Source organism: Geotrypetes seraphini, chromosome 9 (assembly GCF_902459505.1).
Source record: "Geotrypetes seraphini chromosome 9, aGeoSer1.1, whole genome shotgun sequence".
In the NCBI taxonomy this organism is placed as follows: domain Eukaryota; kingdom Metazoa; phylum Chordata; class Amphibia; order Gymnophiona; family Dermophiidae; genus Geotrypetes; species Geotrypetes seraphini.
In genome coordinates, this window is record NC_047092.1 from 5,537,042 (window position 1) to 5,558,329 (window position 21,288).

The window sequence follows — 21,288 nt, forward strand, 5'->3', positions numbered from 1 at the left end:
ATACATTGCACTCGAGGAAACGAAAGGGTTAAGGGAGTTCATGAGAAAGAGGTTAGGAGTCAAAAGAAAAACATTTTGTAGCCTTCATTTTAAACATAACGGCGATAGCGGTTGTTTCAGTGGTTAAAGCTACAGCCTCAGCACCCTGAGCTTGTGGGTTCAAACTCACGCTGCTCTTTGTGACCCTGGGCAAGTCACTTAAACCCCCCCGTTGCCCCGGGTACATTAGATAGATTGTGAGCCCACTGGAACAGAAAAGAAAAATGCTTGAGTACCTGAATAAATTCATGTAAAACGTTGTGAGCTCCCTTAGCAGAACAGTAGAGAAAACTGAATAAATAAATAGTGTGAAAAGTTTCAGCCTCTGATAACCAGAGCTGGTATTGTGACATCATAATGTCTCATTCCACCAATAAGAGCCAACCTCATCAGTGATGTCACAACGGCTTGATTGTCCTAGACTTGGCTCACTTTTGATACATTTTGATTTCTAGAGGCGTGCAGTGGTTAAATCACCCTGAGGTTGTGGGTTCAAAACCCACACTGCTCCTTGTGACCCTGGGCAAGTCACTTAATCCCCCCATTGCCCCAGGTACATTAGATAGATTGTGAGCACACTGGGGCAGACATTATGTAACCCGTTCTGAGCTTCGTGGGAGACGGGCTAGAAATCGAAATAAATAAATAAATGTTTAGAATGAAGGCTAAAAAATGTTTTTCTTTTGACTCCTAACCTCTATGAGCGGCCGGTATTAAAAATCGCATTATACTTTTGTTAAAAAAAGGGGGGGGGATAAGTTAGTCCAATAAAAACGGTATTAACTTTATTCCTTTTGCTTTTGTTTAATTTCTGTTAATTCTATATATTATGCTAGAAGACACAATTTGTAATTCAGCAGTCCAAACCCAATCCTTCTAGGTGAAAAATAAAAAAGTTACATTTGCATGAGATGGGTCCAGGCAAGCAAAATCAAAAAGAACATGCTGGGACATCAGGAATTTTAGGCGAAGACAAAAAATAAAGAGAAACATTAGGCCGAGTTTGAAAGTCGGACTTCCTAGTTCTGTTGGATCTTGTGGTTAATTGCTGCACAGATAAGAAGGGAATTAAATCAGCTGGGAAACTTTGTTTTCAAGTTGGTAGAGATTTGGAATGGACTTTCTGGTGTTATTAGAATGATAGGCCAATTGCAATTATTTCGGGAAACCTTAAAAACCCTGCTTTCGAAATAATAAACTTCTCTTTATAATGATAGAGGTTGCCATTCAACTCATTTTGAAGAAATGGAAGAACTGGGACAGGTTAAATGACACTTTCTGGTGGGAAACTCTCTGTTATACTTTTTTTTTTCCCAAAATTATTTATTTGTTTTCAATCTTACATCAAGTGCACAAACAATAAAACAATACATTTAAATACATCACTTGACAATCTTTCTTTGTTTTTTTTAATCTTTATTCATTTTATTTCTTTCAACAAGTGTACAATATTATTACAAATAACTCACATAACTCACTTGACATTCTTGAACAATGTTATTATAAATACAGTGGTACCTCGGTTTACGAGTGCACCGGTTTGCGAGTGTTTTGCAAGACGAGCAAAACATTTGCAAAATCGGTGCCTCGGAAACCGAGCATGGCTCGATTTACGAGCACCCCCCCGCAATCCGCCACCCCCCCTGCCTCGAACCGGCAACCCCCACCACGATCCGACCCCCCCCGACACGATCCGACCCCCCCCCCTGACACAATTGGGCACCCCCCCGCCGCGTCTTACCCTCATCTGGGCACTCTTGAAGATCGGCCTACTCGTCTGCTGGGCCTTGAGCATCTGAGCATGCTCAAGGCCTGCGAGTTCACGTTCTGAACGTGAACGTGAACTCGCAGGCCTTGAGCATGCTCAGATGCTCAAGGCCCAGCAGACGAGGAGTCCGATCTTCTAGAGTGCCCAGATGAGGGTAAGAAGCGGCGGGGGGGGGGGGGGGTGCCCAATTGTGTCGGGTGGATGTCGGATCATGTCGGGGGGGGGTGCCCAATCGTGTTGGGGGGGTCGGATCGTGTCGGGGGGGTGCCCAATCGTGTCGGGGGGGTGCCCAATCGTGTCGGGGGGGGTGCCCAATCGTGTCGGGGGAGGGTCGGATCATGGCGGGGGGGTGCCAGTTCGAGGCAGGGGGGGGTACCGGATCGCAGGGGGGGGGGCCTGATCGCAGGGGGGAGCCTTCGATGGGAGCAATGCCGGTTCTCGGGGGGGGGGGGGGGGAAAGCATCAAAGCGAGTTTCCATTATTTCCTATGGGGAAACTCGCTTTGATAAACGAGCATATTGGATTACGAGCATGCTCCTGGAACGGATTATGCTCGTAATCCAAGGTACTACTGTACTTTAAATCAATCTTTTTGATTTATCTTACAATACATAAAATTGCCACCCTCCCCTCCCATCATTCCTCTATTATTTCCCCAATAAGAAAAATGTAAAATATACCTCCCCCTCCCCCATTCATTAGACGGTGTATATTACAATAGAAAATGGTGTTTACTCATTACAATAAGAAGTTAATGGCTCCCAAATTTTATTAAATTTCTTATAGCTTCCTATTGCTCTTTCCATTTTATATATGTGACATAATGAGTTCCACCAGAAATTGTAATTGAGTCTACTGTAATTTTTCCAATTACTTGTGATATGCTGAATGGCGACTCCTATCATTATCAATAAAAGTTTATAGTTATGTGATGATATTTGGCTCTTTTTCCTCATAGACATACCAAATAGTACTGTATCATAAGATAATGCCACATGGAACGTTCGATGGCCGTATAACAGGGATGTTTGGGAACCATTGACTAAGTTCTGTAAGGGATGATAACTGATTTTATTTTACTGACCCTTAAGAATACACATCCAGGGTGGGTGGGAGGGGGGAGGGTTTGGCATTGGAATTTCATTTGGGGAATATATGGATGGTTTCCTGTAGGTATGTACTTTTTCTGATTATTTTTTTTGGGGGGGGAGAAATAGTTGTTCATTAATGTCTATAAGTTTAATGTGCATTTCATGTAATATTTTGTATATTGAAATTGTTTGTTTGCACAATGGTAGTTTGGAAATTTAATAAAGATAACCCCCCCCAAAAAAAAAACCCAACCCTGCTTTTCTCACAATATCTAATTAGCTTACCTGCAGAACCTACTAATTGTTAACATTGCAAGATTTCCTTCTATGATAGACTAAACTAATTTTTATTATCTTTTATTTCTCCTTATTTTATGTATATGCTAATCTCTTGACTTCTTGTAAACCCACTCCTCTCTCAGCGGGCTACACTCCCCACTATGTCCCCCTTTAAAGGGAGCCACGCACAACAACATGGCGCGGTTCAGCGGCATGCCATGCACCCAAGCAATGGAGGAACAAGCTACACACCAGCCTCCAGCCACGCCCCGAGTCACCACCCACAAAAATAAATAAATATTTACCAAAAAAACAAACAAAACAAAAACCCACAAACGAGGACTCACCCCAAGTCCCTCCAGAAACTCACAGCCTTTCTCAAGATCCACGTGGGTAGACAACAAGTACCCAAGACAGAGTACTACAAGGCCTGAACTACCAGTACCAGTACTTCACGCAGGCAGTGGCGATTCCAGTCCACAAGAACCTCCTGGACTGCAGAGACGAGATTTGGCTGACTCCCTCCTCAGGGCAACCAACATCAAGGAGACTGGAATTGAAGTACCAGATCTTTCCAGCCCAGGGATTCGACAACCCGCAGCAGCCATACATGGACATTGCGGTAGCTTAAGAGAAACAGGGCAGCACGACCCCCCCCCCTCCAACCCCCGTCAGGGAAGGACCTGAAAAATCCTGGTTTCCACGGGGAAAAAGACCTTCGAGGGCGCAATGCTGAGCGCACGAATTGCTGCGCTCCAGTTCCAGATGCGGCTTTATCAGGAGGCCAGTGAGAGGAAATAAATAAATAAAATAGAGACTCCAGCTCACAACTGAGCCAGTCCACACTGGCAGCAGTCTGTGCCCCAGCGCTTGCAACAGTAACATAACTGCTACGCAAACAAGCACCGCCCGAGGGGCAGGGGCATCCAAGGGCAGCCCTCTCCCCAAGACAAAAACAGAACCTTGACCACCCTCCGGCCCAGCAGGATCAGATTGTCTGCGAAGGCTTGGCCCAGGATCACCATCGACCAGTGGGCCCTCAGCATCATCAAGCAGGGATTCCGAATTCGTCTCCACTCCCGCCCCCCCCCCCCGAGTGGGCGGGGCACCCTCCATCTGACGACCCAACTTTCCTGCAGCAAGGAGAGGACCTGCTTCGGCAGAATCAATAGAGGCGGTGACGAACAGAGGAGATCACCAAGGGGTTTCTACTCCAGGAACCCCCGCGTCACCATGGACAAGGACAACGCTCGTCCCTGGATCTCTGTAAGCTCAACAGATGCATACACAAGGTCCAGATGCACTCTCTGGGTACAGTCTTGGCCCTGTTACAGCCCGAGTATTGGCTAGTATCCCATGCACCCAGCCCACAGGAGGCATCGTCGCTTCTAAAGCCAAGACAGACGCCTCCAGTACAAGGTCCTGCCCCTTGGACTCTCAACGGCTCCAAGAGCGTTCACAAAGTGCGTGGCAGTGGCACTTCCTCGCCTTCAAGGGGTGCGCGTCCTATCTTATCTCGACAGCTGGCAGCCCCGTCAACCACCAAAACCCTCCTCCAAGAACTGGGGTTCCTCATCAACTACATGAAACCCCACCTGATACCCACCCAAGGGATATCGTTCATCTGGGCAGTCATCGACACCACGCAGACCAAGGCCGTCCTACGGGACTACCAGATCGACGCCATGACATCCCTGGCCCAGTGCATCCCTGCCAGCAGCTCATCGTCAGCACGCTCCGGTCTTTGTTGTGCAGCACACCAGACTACTCATGTGATCCCTGAAAGGGCACCTCAGACGTCACTGGGACCAGTGTACCCAACCTCTGACCACCCACCCACTGGAGCTCAGGGCCTTAGGGAATGCCCTCGAAACCTTCAAACAGGCAGGGCAGTCCTCATCCAAACAGAAAACCAGGTGGCCTCGCACTATATCAGCAAACAGGGAGGGACAGGGTCAACCTCGCTATGCAAGGAAGCTTGCCACATGTGGGAGTTCTCCAACTCCATTCAATGCACCATCCAGGCAACTTACCTCCTGTGGGAGCAGAACGACCTGGCAGAAAGACTCAGCCACCAGCTGGATCCCGATGAGTGGTGTCTCAACCCAGCGGCGATGAAGATCTTCAGCACCTGTGGCACACCGAGCATCGACCTGTTTGCAACCGAACCAAACTCAAAATACTCGACCTTCTGCGCAAAGAGATCAACCCATCGCCATCTCAGCCCCGACGGTCTGTCTGTGAGTTGGAACACCCTAAGTCCTGCAGAAGATTCTTCAGGACAGAGCAACGGTGATCATGATTGCCCTGATCGGGCTCCTGCAACCATGGTTCCCGTTCCGGCAAGGGATAGCGGTTCACCCACCTCTCCCTGCTCCAAATCAGTGCAGTTCTCATTACCCCCTCCACCACGACCTGCGTTCCTTAGCCCTGACCGCATGGATGATGAGAGGATGAACCTACCACAAGACGTGGAGCACACTCTTATGGCAGCCAGAAGACCTTCAACCAGAAAACGCTATGGGTTGAAAGGGAGAAGGTTCCGCTACCAGTGCACAGACACGCAGCGAGACCCCTACAACTGCCCCATACCGGACATCCTGCAGTACATACTGAGCTTATCTCAGGGGGACCTAAAACCCACTTCCATCAAGGTCCACCTAAGTGCAATCACGGCATACCACGCTGGCCTAGACAGCAAACCAGTGTCGAGGCATCCAGTAATCACAAAATTTCATGAAGGGACTGTCCAATCTGCACCCACCGGTCAGACCACTACCGCCCGGATGGGACCTCAACTTGGTGCCGCATCTTCTCACCTCGACCCCTTCAAACCTTTGGGGGAGGCAGATCCCGTATTCCTGGCTGGGAAAACCCTGACCATTGTGTCTACCGACACACTCCCTCATGAGAACAGGGTGGTACCCAGAACCCATCCTCGATTCTTGCCGAAGGCGGCTTCAGCGTGCCTCCCGGCACTCTACATCTCCCCACAGGGAGGCACACTGCCACCTCAGCAACACCTCCTGGACTGTGTGCGGGCCCTGACTATGCAGCAGATTAGACAAGCCTCAATTGTTCATCTCCTATGACCAAAACAGACCAGGACTTCCAGCCACCAAACACAGGCGCACGCGCTGGATATAAGAGTGCATCCCCTTCACCTATAGAAAAGCGCAGCATCAACCGCAGGTGGGAGCCAACGCCCACCAGCGCAGAACCATAGCCAACACAACGGCACATCTGCACCACACACCAATAGGGGACATCTGCGATGCAGCCACTTGGTCCTCCATGCACACCTTCACCAAGCACAGGTTCCCTCCCGGGAGGGACAGCAACCACTAGCACAGCCTTGACAAACACTGATCAAGTAGGGTGTTATAAATATCGACAAACACTGTTCAAGTAGGGTGTTATAGATATTGATAAAGTAGGTCTTCCAGCACTCCTTCTAGACTGAATGTGGAATAGGCAAGTATGAATTCTCACATGCAAGTACGAATTGTCACTTTTGACCAGTTGGTTTCTCACTGTTCATTGATTGTCATTGACCAGTTCACTGTTCTGTGAGTATTATTGCTCAGTTAACACAGCACTTTATCTAAAACCTTGTTTCCACAACTTTACCTGCTTTGCCTGATTACCCTGCCCGGCTCGGCCTCCACAGCCAGGCGAGGGATGCACAAAGCGCTAAGGTGCAGGTCCAGTCGATACATCCCTTGGCTAGGGAATCACCCATATGTGGCTGACTCATCCTGCTTGTCCTAGGAGAAAGTGTAGTTACTTACCTGTAACGTAGGTTCTCCATTGACAGCAGGATAGTCAGCCACACAACCCACCCGCCTCCCCATACGGCCGACCCGGCCACAGCTAGGAACATCCTGGGGATTAGGGGGAAGCAGGGGGAAATGGGTAGGGCTCGGGCATGCCCAGTGGGGCCTGGGCACTGCACATGCTCAGAGAAAAAAAAAAGAAAAAAAAAAAATCTCTCTGAGCTATTGGAGAGCTTATCCGCAAATTGGGAGGTGTTGGGACAACACCCATATGTGGCTGACTATCCTGCTGTCCATGGAGAACCTACGTTACAGGTAAGTAACTACACTTTACAGTACAAGGGTAAAGATTGGGGTGTATACATCAAATGTGATGGGAGGAGGTTGGATTGAGCACACACTCTTGGCTGGGGGCATTCGGTTTGAAGCAGGGCTACTCGGTCAGTAGCGGTGGTAGCCATGGTATTTAATCCTGACTGGATTTATGTCATGTCATGTAGGCGGTTGATAACATCGAGGCCAAGTCCTTGAGGGAAGGGAATGTCCGTACTTGGACTATTGACGTGAGGAGGACAGAAGGCGTTCGTAGCGATCAGCACCTTGTAAGGCTTTAGTGCCTTGATTTGGCAAGAAGATGGTTTTTATTGCCTGGGGGGGAGGGGGGAACTGGTTCCACAGTTTTGCCACGGTGTGGGAAAAGGAACGTTTCCGGCCGTTCTGAGCTCTTTGGGGACAGCAGGATAGAAAACAAACGAAATAAATAGTGTGATTCAGGATTAGGAGAGGCGGAGACGGATCCTTCCGAAGTGATGATGCAAAGCATCGACGAGGGGCCGTGCGCTTATCGGGCTATGTGCGTAAAACCCTTCGTGCACAACCCAAGAGAGGGGATGGTCAGGTCAGGGGCGTTCTCAAAAGATGCGCGCAGTGCTATAGGATTCCTGGCATCTGCGCCCAACTTGCGTGCCAGGATTTATACCACGCTTCAGTTGGCACCAACGTTTCCGATACGCAGATGACTTTGTATTACTGGGCCCTACAGCTTCTTCCTGCCCCAGAATTAAACGCTGTAATTTGGGGGCCCTTTTACAAAATTAGTAGTGGCTAGCGCGCATGGGATTTTAGCGTGCGCTACTGCGCGCGTTAAGGACCTAGCGCGTCTTCGTAAAAGGAGCCCTTGGTTAATGTTAATATTTAAGGCCTGAAGTCAAATTTATTCTCGTATATTAATCCTGCCATCACAGAGGTATGATATGCCAATCCTATATAATAAAACTCTAGCCGCGCATGCGCACTCCTACTTGCGTGTTCCATTTTCCCTGATCTGTGAGAGGTAGGTCCGTGGCCATAGGAGCGCGCATGCGCGAGTCCCCAGCCTTACTGCTTCCCAGCACCTACCTACGCTCGCCGGCAGGACTGGCCGCCAACGCTGGACTCCCTGCTCTCCACAAGATCGCGGTGTCGGGCTTCTGACGCTGGCGGGGATCGAGAGGAGCCGCCACGACACTCGCCCGGAGCAGGCCAGATCACGGGGCGGGCAGGGAAGCGCCGACAAAAAAAAAAAAAAAAGACTCCAGCCGCACGCCGCTCAATGGGATCAGGCAGGCAGCCACGCGAGGGAGGGCAACAGAATGAAAAAAAAGGTAACGTGCAGGGAGAAGCTGGGCATGCCTGCGGGGAACACATTAAGGGAAGGGGGGGGGCCCTTGGAGCAGGCTAGACCGCGGGAAGGGAAGGGGGAGGGACCAAAAGGAGCAGGCCACATCATGGGAAGAGTAGGGAAGGGGGTGGGGGAAAATGTTGCTACTGCTGCACAGGGATCTGGAGGGGGAGGGAAATGTTGTTGCAGCTTCACAGGGAAAGAATGACAGACAGACAGCAGGACGGAGGGAAACAGAAAGAAAGGCAGAAAGACATAGGGGCAGGAAGAGGGACAGAAAGACAGAGAAAGGGGGCCAGGGAGAGAGAGAGACAGTGGGAGGGAGAGAGACAGAAAGACAGACAGACATATATTCTAGCACCCGTTAATGTAACAGGCTTAATGACTAGTTAAATAATATTAATAATACATGGAAAGTATCCCTTATTTGAAGGATAATTAATGGTATATGAAGGGCATTAACCCCCTCTTCTACTAAACCGTGCTAGCAATTTTAGCGCAGGGAGCCGCGCTGAATGGCCTGCGGTGCTCCTGATGAGCGTCGGGAGCAGCATGGGTTATTCAGCGCGGTTTAGTAGAAGAGGCCCTAAGTCATATTTAGGGGTTCTTTTACTAAGGCACGCTAGTCGATTTGGCGCCCGCTAAATGCTAATGCCTCCATTATATCCTATGGACGCATTAGTGTTTAACACACGCTAGTAGGACCCTTAGTAAAAGAGGTGGCTAGTGTGACTTGTCTGCCATTTTGGAGTAAAGTCTATTGTTAAGAAAACATACTTACAAAATGTACGCGATGACCCCTATGGACCAGCAGTCCACGGCTTTGCTGTAGGGCTTTTGAGCCAACACTTCAGGAGCTGTAAAAAGAAAGGATTAGAGACCGACATGAAGCTCTTCCACCAGCTCCGTAAGAGAAGCTGCCAAACATACCCTAGGGAAAATGTCTTGCACTGAACAACGTGCGGGGGGGGGGGGAAAGGAAGAGCGAGACGTGGTTCTGGATGGACATTTTGTACGGAAATTATTTTTGCAAATGCCTGTGATCCAGATAGTGGGACTTTGCATTCTGGGACGTCTTATCAACAAAGACACGGTAAGAAAACACAGCCAAATCCATGAAGCCAGGCGGCCATCAGCTTTGTCTCTAAGGTGCACTTGACATGGAACTCATGACTGTGTGGCAGCTGGATCCTTCTGAATGGAAATCCGTAGGAGACAAACCGTGTGCAGTATATGTCTGGTACATCTCAGCTAAATTACCACCACCATCTCCTCCTACTATACAGATTTATAACTTAAATGTGTTTTAAAAAAACATTATCAGTGTTACATTACCGTCTGTGAGGATTACATTCTGTTGGGGGTGTCGGAACTTACGGAAGAGACCCTAGAGTGTGCTAAGGCTTAAAGGGAAGAGGGTTTTAAAATTTAATTGTCATACTTTTCTACAAGGGATGGGAGGAGGGGGACTAGTCTTAGGATTAGTGTGTAAATTGGTGTGCATGCTGATATGGTGGTTCTCTACGCTTTTCATGCAGTTTCGATATCGTAACGAGGAGAGGGGGGTGGGGTGTAGGCTGGGACACTTCCCTTGGGTGCAGTTGTTGCATTTTGCTCATCTTTTTCCTCTGGGAAGCTGAACGCCCCATAAATTTGTAACGTATTTGTACCATAAAAGCTTCTGGAGCACACAAAGTGAAGCAGCGGATGAAGAAGCTGCAAATTTCTGCAGACTCTAACCTTGTATGTTCGAATAATCAAATTAGCAGCCACTTCTGGAAAAGCAAACGCATTCTAATCATTTTTGTAAAGTTCTTTTTCTTGGTCTCTGCTAAGAGCAGTAGTTATAAGTGAAGTCGTTTGTTGGCTCTGCTCCCTGCATAAGTCTCCGGCTTTACATTTGCAATATGAGGTAGGTTAGGGGTTTAGACTTATGATCAATGGATGACCCCCCATCAAAAAAAAAAAGTGCCTCTGACTTGTTTTCCACATAAATTACAATCCAAAAGGATTTAAAGGAAGAAATTCAAATGAAGCATGCAAGAAAGAGACCACCTACAGTTCATCTGAATTGCTGGACCAGTGGCATTAAACTCTGGAATTCATTGCCAGAGAATGTGGTGAAATCAGTTAGCTTAGCGGGGTTTAAAAAAAGGTTTGGATAATTTCCTAAATGAGAAGTCCATAGGCCATTATTGAGATGGTTTGGGGAAATCCACTGCTTATTCCTAGGATAACACTGCACAACAAAGTTTTTGCTTCCTGAACACTGCTGAGTGTTTCTTATAGAATTTTGGGTGCTGATCATGAATATTACATCAAAAATTACCCATCACGTACCATTTCAGAGAAATCTTCAATTTTGTCGTGATTTTTTCTTATATTTGGATGCAAACAATTTTTTCTCCCATAAGTGTCTTATCAACAACGGTTTGTGCCGCCTGGGTATGTCCATGCATAAAATCTAGCCAGGTTGGAAGCTGTTTTATGGAAGATGACATCCTGGGCATGTCTGGGCAGGTCTGAACGAGCTTGCGCTGTCTCACCATGCTATAATGGTGGCTTCCATACACCGATCCTGCTCATTTGGTTAATATAGATAGTCCGTGTGTGTATATAGTATCAGTATAGTAAAGTATAGTAGTATAGTAGCTGTAGCAATATAACAGTAAGTAAGCTTGATGCTATAGACGTTTTGGTGTCGGGCAATATGTCTCGTCGGTGTCGTAACAGCCGCGACACATTCTGCTATATCTGTGGGGAATATACACTTACGCCTCAGAGACGTTCGATGACTGCCCTTGTAAAGAAAGCCTATCATCTGTATTTTGGCTGCAAAATAGGTGATCAAGACAAGCAATGGGCGCCTCACATTTGCTGTGCGACATGTGCTGTTAGTCTGAGAGCCTGGCTCAGAGGTACTCGAAAGACGATGCCATTTGCTGTTCCGATGATATGGCGAGAACAGAAAGACCATGTGACGGACTGTTATTTCTGTTTGACTAATGTGTCTGGTTTCTCTGCCAAAAACAAGAAGTCAATTGAATATCCTAATCTGCCTTCAGCAATGAGACCCATGCCACATGATGACAGTCTTCCAGTTCCGAAACCACCAGAGGATTGGACCTTAGACGAACCAGATGAAGAAACTGCAGTGCAGGGTTCTAACAGTGACATTGACCCGGATTTTGAACCATCCTCATCAGGCGATCCACATCTGATAACACAGTCCGAATTGAACGATTTGGTCAGAGATTTGGGTCTGTCAAAAGCAAAAGCTGAGCTGCTAGGTTCGAGACTGCAGGAATGGTGTTTGCTATCACCAGGTACGAAAATTTCTGTGTTTCGAGACCGGCATCATGATATAACCAAATTTTTTGCACAAGTCGACAGTCTCTGTTTCTGTTGTGACATTGAAGGATTGTTCTCGGTCTTTGGTTGTGATCACAACCCGGAAGAGTGGCGTCTTTTCATTGATTCGTCAATGTTAAGCCTGAAAGCTGTTCTGTTGCACAATGGCAACGTTTATCCTTCAGTACCTGTTGGCTATGCAGCACATATGAAAGAAACATATGAGAATATGGAAATGTTACTAAAGTATGTCCAGTATACCAGGTATAACTGGAATATCTGTGGAGACCTCAAAGTCGTTGCTCTGTTACTAGGACTGCAGCTTGGCTATACAAAGTACTGCTGTTTCATCTGCGAATGGGACAGCCGAGACAGAGAGTCGCACTATTCTAGAAAGAACTGGCCACTCCGTAAAAAGTTAGTTCCAGGACAGAAAAATGTAGCACATGAATCGCTTGTTGACCCGACAAAGATATTTTTGCCTCCTCTTCACATTAAACTGGGACTCATGAAGAATTTTGTGAAAGCAATGAACAAGGAAGGGGAAGGTTTTCGTTATTTAAGACAGATGTTCCCAAGAATAACTGATGCCAAGATCAAAGAGGGTATTTTTGTTGGCCCCCAGATCAGATATGTTATGAGTGACAAGCGATTTGAAGATCTGTTAGTTGGGCCGGAAAAAATTGGCTGGAAAGCCTTGAAAGACGTTGTTGACAATTTTCTGGGCAATTACAGAGCCCCAAACTACATTCAGCTGGTAGACAAACTTCTCAAAGCATACAAGAGAATGAAGTGCAATATGTCACTCAAGATTCATTTCCTCCATTCACACTTAGACTTCTTCCCCGCAAATCTCGGTGCTGTGAGTGACGAGCACGGTGAAAGGTTTCATCAAGACATAGCTACGATGGAGAAACGATACCAGGGCAATTGGAATCCGTCAATGCTTGCCGACTATTGTTGGATGCTACAACGTGATGCACCAGACACTGAATATAAAAGAAACTCGGGAGCAAAACACTTTTAATTCTGTTTCATTTAGTCGCTTGTGCGAAACGTAAACTTGACTATATATTTTATTGTCAGTAAACATAAAAATGTCTATTTCTCATAGTTCTTACGTGATGCAGTAAAACCAAAACCATATTTGAGCATACCAAGTTGGTACCTGTCATAATCACCAAAAACTTTTCAGGAATCAAGACTTAACCAAAAAATTGTTGTGCAGTGTAAGCAGCATAGAATCTGTTTTGCTACTTGGGATCCTGCCAGGTACTTGGGACCTGGGTTGGCCACTGTTGGGAACAGGATACTGGGCTTGATGGACCTTCGGTCTTATGGCAGCTCTTATGTTCTTATGTCAGCCAAGTATAGGACAATCAAGCCAATGTGACATCATTGATGAGGTTGGCTCTTGGGCATTGGTGGAATGAGGCATTATGACATCACAATCTCAGCTCTGGAATGTTGCTACTCTTTGGGTTTCTGTCTGGTACTTGGGACCTGGTTTGGCCACTGTTGGAAACAGGATACTGGTCTTGATGGACCTTCGGTCTGTCCCAGTATGGCAGCTCTCATGAGAACCAAGTCTAGGACAATGAAGCCATTGTGACATCACTGCTGAGGTTGGCTCTTAGGCATTGGTGGAATGAGGCATTATGACATCACAATCTCAGCTCTGGAATGTTGCTACTCTTTGGGTTTCTGTCTGGTACTTGGGACCTGGGTTGGCCACTGTTGGAAACAGGATACTGGGCTTGATGGATCTTCGGTCTGTTCCAGTATGGCAACTCTTATGCGAGCCAAGTCTAGGACAATGAAGCCATTGTGACATCACTGCTGAGGTTGGCTCTTAGGCATTGGTGGAATGAGGCATTATGACATCACAATCTCAGCTCTGGAATGTTGCTACTCTGTTTCTGCCATTGTGACATCACTGGTGAGGTTGGCTCTTAGGCATTGGTGGAATGAGGCATTATGACATCACAATCTCAGCTCTGGAATGTTGCTACTCTATGAGTTTCTATTTGGTACTTGGGACCTGGGTTGGCCACTGTTGGAAACAGGATACTGAGCTTGATGGCAATTCTTATGTTCTTAATTAACCTTGATTCTGGCCTGTGTCTCTTTATCGTGGAGGTTTTACACAGATTTAGGAGAGGCTTCGGCAGAGCTCCTCCGCCCTATCCTGCTGAAAATATGTCAGTACTCAATAAAGTTATTTTGGCAAAAAATATTTGTGTAACACAGAAGACCGAATAGGAAGAGGGAGTCCAAAACACAAGAAACCAAAGGCCTCCAAAGATGAGTTGGTATCTGAAGTTTATTAAAGGACCCAATGTCTGCGTCATGGGTTTATTTATTTATTCAGTTTTCTCTACCGTTCTCTCAAAGGAGCTCAGAACGCTTTACATGAATTTATTCAGGTACTCAAGCATTTTTCTGTCTGTCCTGGTGGACTCACAGTCTATCTAATGTACCTGGGGCAATGGGGGGAGGGGGGGGATTAAATGACTTGCCCAGACTGGGTTTGAACCCACAACCTCAGGGTGCTGAGGCTGTAGCTTTAACCACTGCACCACTCTAGAAATCAAAATGTAGCAAAAGTGAGCCAAGTCTAGGGCAATCAAGCCATTGTGACATCACTGATGAGGTTGGCTCTTATTGGTGGAATGAGGCATTATGACATCACAATACCAGCTCTGGTTATCAGAGGCTGAAACTTTTCACACTATTTATTTATTCAATTTTCTATACCATTGTCCCGGGGAGCTCAGAACAGTTTACATTAATTAATTCAGGTATTCATGTCTCTCCTGGTGGGCTCACAATCTATCTAATGGTCCTGGGTTGTCAGTGTAATTCCTTTGTTCCTTCCAACTTTGGCAACCTTTGAAAGGAAAGGGGAAGGGACTTGATTTATTGCCTTTTCTATGGTTATAATCAAAGCAGTTTACCTATTTTAGACAGCTACTTGTTTTGTACCTGGGGCTATGGAGTGCTAGTGACAAGGAAGAGCTGGGGATTGAACTTCCAAGCTCAGGGTGCTGAGGCCACGGCTGTAACCACTGAGCCACACCTCCACTCTTTAACTTTATGACCTAGCCACGATGATTTCATTGATATTGAACCTTTAACTGATCTTTGAAGGAGCAAAGAATTGACACTGACGCAGGCACTTTGCTGGAACACGGCCTGTGTCGGATCCTTCAGATGCCAACCCATTCTTGGAGGCCCACTGTGCTTTTTTCACTCAACATAGATGGTGTCAGCACTGGGTCTGCCTAACTTTTCTCCCACAGCTTCATAAAAAGAGAAGAACATAAAAATAGCCACATTGGGTGAAATCGATGGTCCATCTAGGCCAGTTTCCTGTTTCCAACAGTGGCCAATCCAGGTCACAAGTCCCTGGCAGAATCCCAAATAGTATCAACATTCCATGTTACCGATTCCAAGGATAACTAGTGGCTTTTCCAATGTCTATCTTAATAGCAGTTTATTTATTCCTTCCATTTGTGCTGAACAAGAACGTGCGCTGGTAGGGCTAGTCTCAGTTAGGGCACTGGTCTTTGAGTGGACTGCTGGGCATGATGGACCACTGGTCTGACCCAGCAGCGACAATTCTTATATTCTATACAAGCTCTAGGCGACATTAGAGAGGAAGGGGCTAGAAGAGGGTAGGGAGGACTATGGAGGGCAGGAAGGAATGGGGAGGAGAGAAGCATGTCGAATAGTTCATAGAAATTCCTAACTTTACAGATAGGAGCACCATCTATGTAAATGATCTCGAAATGAATGAAAGTTTATGGACTTTTCCTCCAGGAACTTGTCCAAACCTTTTTAAAACCCAACTATGTTAACTAACTACTGTTTCCACATCCTCTAGCAACAAGTTCCAAAGCTTCAATGTACAGTGTTGCGTGCACCAGGTAACGCTATACAGTAGAAATAATAAATTGTTGTTATTGTGGATTTCACTCCATTCAATTTCATATGATAAACGCTGGTCCCAGAGCTTGTCTTTCTACAAAATATTATTCATCGGCAAACTCCTTACCCCGTATGCGCTCCTTTACGTTTGCTTAGATCCAGTGACCAACATTTATCCATTCCTTCATTGAAAGTAATCAGTTCAAGACGCCAAAACAATTTCTCTTCAACTCACCTCAACTTTGGAATTCTCTAAGTTTATGTAACCCGTGTAAATTTTTGGATATGCGGGATATACATATTTTAAATAAATAAAATAATAAATGTCTCGGCTCTTCTGTTTTTTTGAGAGGAATTAGATACTCTTACTGTGACTTTTAATGGGTCATTGCTGGGATGTAGAGCCGAAACTGGGGATATGCCTTTAATTTATTATTTGATCGCACTTTTGTTTCTTGATCATTGGTGATTGGGTGGATGGGTGGGGGGGAGAAGGGATATGTATATATTTATTATATTACTAGTGTTTAAGCCCGTTACATTAACGGGTGCTAAAATATGTCTGTCTTTCTTTATTTCTGTGTTTCTCCCTGCCCCTGTCTCTTTCTTCCTTTCTTTGTCTCTCTCCCTCCCACTGTCTGTCTTTCTGTCTCTCTCTCTCCCTGGCCCCCTTTGTCGTCTGTCTTTCTTTCTTTCTGTCTCCCTGCCTGCTGTCTTTCTTTGTGTCTGTCTTTCATTCTCATGCGCTGCCTGCCTATCTTTCTATCTCTCTCCATGTCCCCCTTCTGTCTCTCCCCCCAAAGCAAACCAAGATTGCTCCCTGGCCCCCTTTCCCTGTCTCCCCTCCCCCCAACTTCCCTATGCAACAGCAGCATTCCCCCTTCCCTGTGTAGCAGCAACAGCATTCCTCCCTTTCCCTGTGCAGCAGCAGAATTCCCCTCCTTCCCTGTGTAGTAGCAGCAGCATTTCCCCCCCTTCCCTGTGCACCCACCCCTTGCCTGCTCCCCCTGTTCCCTTCTTTTTCTCTCCCCCCCGTCCAGCAGCACCCCTTTCCTGCTCTCCCTGTGCATACGCCCCACAGAAATCTACTTGCCTCAAAGAAAAGCACTGCGCCGCGCTGTTGCTGGCCTCGGTGTCTTCTCTCCACTGCGGCCCGCCCTAGCGGAAACAGGAAGTTGTCAGAGGGTGGGCTACAGTGGAGAGAAGACGGCGAGGCCAGTGGCAGCATAGCGCAGCGCTTTTCAGTTAAACGCTGCGAGCGGGTGAGCAGGCAAGAGGGAGGAGGGGGAGAAATAGATGCCGGCAGGGGCGCCTGTGCCCCCCGTTCTGAATCAGCGGCGGCAGCAGTTTCTCTGGCGGTGAGTCAGGGCGGGAGGAGGGGAGTGGACAGAGTGTTTCCTGCCGCCCGGTTCTAAAATAGAATCCGGCCAAGGATCAGAAAACACGGCGGCAGGGAACACGAAACCCTAAGCTTAGGGTTTTATTATTAGTGATTATATCATTTGATGGAATTAAGTGCTGTTTATTTGTACATTGATAATATGTTGCACTTGATGTTAGTTTTTAAAATGAATAAAGATTGAAAAAAAAAAAGAATTTACAAGTTAGCTTGTATGATCCACAAGGCTATCCACTAGTGACCGCCTTCCTCTGTTCAAGGGTCTACACAGCATTTCAAGATACCATTCCCGTCTTCTCAACAAGTGCGCTGGAAGAAGATGTTTAACTCCGCCTTTGAGGTCCTAGGACCATGCTTCTGGAACAATCTGCGGCAGCTCAACACATGCTGTCACTTCAGGAAAGAGATAAAGATGTACCTTTTCGCCTTGTAGCTACTAAACGCTGTCCGAGGACTTCCCCCACCATCCAGCGACGCACAGGGCGGCCCCTCCCCCCGCAACTTCCCTTTCCCCGTATCTTTTTAACTTCTCCGACGTGAGCAGCATGCCCACGGCGGTGTCGCCTTGCCCTCTGACATCATTTCCTAGGTGCTGGTCCCAGAAGTGATGTCAGAGAGAGCGCCGATGCCAATATGGGTGTCAACCTCATGCTGGGGAAACAAGGTACAGGGAAGGCAAAGGGCACATGCATGTGGTAAGAAAAGCAGCAGGGGGAGGGGGCACGACAGGAGGAAGGGTGCCATGGCCTTAGGAAGACAGCAACTGGGGTGGAACGCCCCACCCCCTTACTATGCAACTGCCCCATCCCATCTATTGTTTCCTCTAAACCAGGAGTGTCAAAGTCCCTCCTCGAGGGCCGCAATCCAGTCGGGTTTTCAGGATTTCCCCCATGAACATGCATGAGATCTATTTGTATGCACTGCTTTCATTGTATGTTAATAGATCTCATACATATTCATGGGGGAAATCCTGAAAACCCGATTGGATTGCGGCCCTTAATGAGGGACTTTGACACCCCTGCTCTAAACTGAGCTACCAATGCTAAATTTATTTATCTCTTTGAGTCACAAATGTAAAAACCCTTTTGCTGTGAGCCGCATTGATTCCCTGCTGAAAACCGCGGGAAACTTGTATTGTGTACGCCCTCCGCTGTCCGCTCAACTCAACAAAGGCATGCACTGTTCCCACTTTGCACAGTTTCGACTGATAACCCAAGATTCTCTGCCCAAGAAGACAAGACCTTTCCAATCTTCTATCCTGGAGCAATAGCATGGCTTCAAGATTAGCACTGAACCACTGTCTGCGGTTACTGACCGAGGGTGACCCCACTAAAACAACTGAATTAAGGCAGACAACATGAGGAATTATCAAACTTATATTAGTTCTAATTTGATTTCTTTATTGAGCTTTGCAGCTTGGAAACGACATCTGTAAGTCAGCTTGATGAAATCAATTAGGGTTCCAAATGTAAGACACAAAAGGACGCGATGGTTGTTAGAGAATGACACGGGGAAAAAATCTGTCCCCGTCACCGCCCCGTCACCGGCCCACCATCCTCTGCACCGCCCCGTCACCGCCGATCCCTTCACCGCCCCGTCACCGCCATCCCTTTCACCGCCCCGTCACCGCCACTGCCATCCCATTCACCGCCCCGTCACCGTCCCCGCTGCATCCATATAAGCCTTTTTCCTTTCACTCCCTCCTTCCAATTTGAGCCGGGAACACTAGCGATCGCACGGTCCCCGCGGCCACTACCTGCCTGCCCGGTCCATCCTGGTGTTTGGCCGGCTCTCTCCCTTCTCCTCACTTTGGTTTGTGGGTTTTCTTTTTCGGCAACCTGCGCGCTTTCCCAGGGAGCCGCACACGCGCGGCTGCTCAGTGTTCGATCTTCTGCTCTGCTGCAACTTCCTGTTTCCGGTTGCGTCAGAGCAGAAGATCGAGGCTGAGCAGCGGCGGGTGTGCGCGGCTCTCTGGTAGCGTGCGGGTCGCCGAGGAGGAGGATCTGCGGACTGGGGTGAGGAGAGGGGAGAGAGCTGGCTGGACACTGGAATCGATTGGGCGGGCGGGTGTGAGCTGCGGGGACCGCGCGATCCTTCATGCCTCACTGCGGGGGACAAGACCATTCACCGCCCCGCGGGCGGTGAATGGCCTTGTCCCCGTCGCCGCAGCGACTGCTAGTTTTCTTCCCCGTTTTTGGTGGGTGACCCGCGGCTAAAATGTGGTGGCCGCGGGTAAACCGCCACTGTGTCATTCTCTAATGGTTGTTGAAATATCGCAAAGAGAAATCAATTCTCTCCTCCCCCCCCCCCCCCCCCAGGAAATCTACTAGACTACCATTTGAAACGGAATAGTGAACTTTGAGGGGGTGGGCTCCTGGGATTGGCATAAGGATATAGGGCACCCGTGACCTTTGCATGGCTCTGCTTAGCCGGAATATCTAATTAAGGATAACTAGATCACTTACCCAGTTGTCTGTAACCCAATAACCGCTATCTGAATACTGTTTTTCCCAGAAATTAAGCAAAAGAACTTTAGGCTCTCTCTCTCCCGTTATCTAACCAGACTCTCTTCACCACTTCTGTCACTGCCTTCTGCCTGGACTGAGCAGTAATGGTAGACAGAAACAGGTTTTGTACTGTTTAACCCTTTCAGGACCAAGGGACATATTTGTCCCATAACTTTAAAATCCTATAAATTTTGATTGGGATAGTCTACAGTTCTAAATTTGATATGTACGGATTCCATAGGATACTGCCTTTATGTAAACAAACTGGTTCCGACATTCATTCATTAGCGTCGTTGCCAGATTGACGAGAAGATTCACTTGCCACACTGTCCATAAGCCAGAAGTTTGATTTTTTTAAATAAAAATAATGATATTTCACAAAAAAAAATCAATTTTTTGGCATCTGCAAGCCCTTTTTACCATAAAAATGTCGTCAAAACCACAAAAATTGGCCTACGATCCTTATGGTCCTGAAAGGGTTAAACAGGGCTGTTTCTGCACTCTCCGCTATAAGAACGTAAGAACAGCCTTACTGGGTCAGACCAATGGTCCATTAAGCCCAGTAGCCCGTTCGCATGGTAGCCAATCCAGGCCACTAGTACCTGGCCAAAACCCAAGGTGTAGCAACATTCCATGCTACCGATACGGAACTGGAACTAAACTTAGCAATACTTAAGACTTGGAGAAACACGGCATTTGCTAGGCAGATTTCTGCAGTCCGTGCCCCGACTGTGACTAGACACATCTGGATGGGCTGGAGTGGGCTTCGACGGCAACACCAGTAGCCGGGGAGTTTATCTAGTGCGGGACACTACGGTGCGGGGCACTTTTCTACGGTCTGTGCCCGGAAAATGGTAAGGCTAGATCAAGATCAAGCATTTATATGTTATACCACATCATATGTTATGACTTTATCTTATTAAGCAGACCGGGCAAGCAGCGGCGTAGTAAGGGTGAGCAGCGTCCGGTGCGGTGATGCCCTTCCTCCGCCCCCCTGCCACGCCCCCTTCCCTTTCACCCGTACCTTTTAAGCTTCTCTGGTGTGAGCGGTGTGCCTACGTCGGGGCAAACTTTGACGCCACTTCCTAGGAAGTGACATTAGAGAGAGCGCCAATGCCGACGCGGGCAGCAACCTCGCGCCGGGGAATTAAAAAAGGTATGGGGAAGGCAAGGGACGTGTGTGCATGGCAGGGGGGAGCAGAAAGGAGGCAGGGCACCACGCCCTTGGGAAAACCGCGCCCAGGGTGGACCCCCCCCCCACGCCACTGCATGCAAATCTTTATCTGCTGTCATTTACTATGTTACTATGTTGTGCAAGGTATATTAAATTAGACCAGGGGTAGGCAATTCCGGTCCTCGGGAGCCATAGGCAGGTCAGGTTTTCAGGATATCCACAATAAATATGCATGAGATAGATTTGCATCTCAAGGAGGCAGTGCATGCAAATCCATCTCATACATATTCATTAAATATCCTGAAAACCTGACT

The 21,288-nt window shown here is 47.5% G+C and overlaps 1 protein-coding gene across 3 annotated transcripts in view; it reads right to left on the minus strand.

The window, feature by feature from the left end:
* Positions 1-21,288, minus strand: part of CAMK1D (calcium/calmodulin dependent protein kinase ID) — a 281,869-nt gene that overhangs the window by 17,897 nt on the left and 242,684 nt on the right. For all 3 annotated transcript variants that reach the window (XM_033959170.1, XM_033959169.1, XM_033959168.1), the window contains one exon: positions 9,395-9,470. In XM_033959170.1, the coding sequence (XP_033815061.1) occupies positions 9,395-9,470 (76 nt within the window). The remainder of the gene's footprint in view (positions 1-9,394; positions 9,471-21,288) is intronic.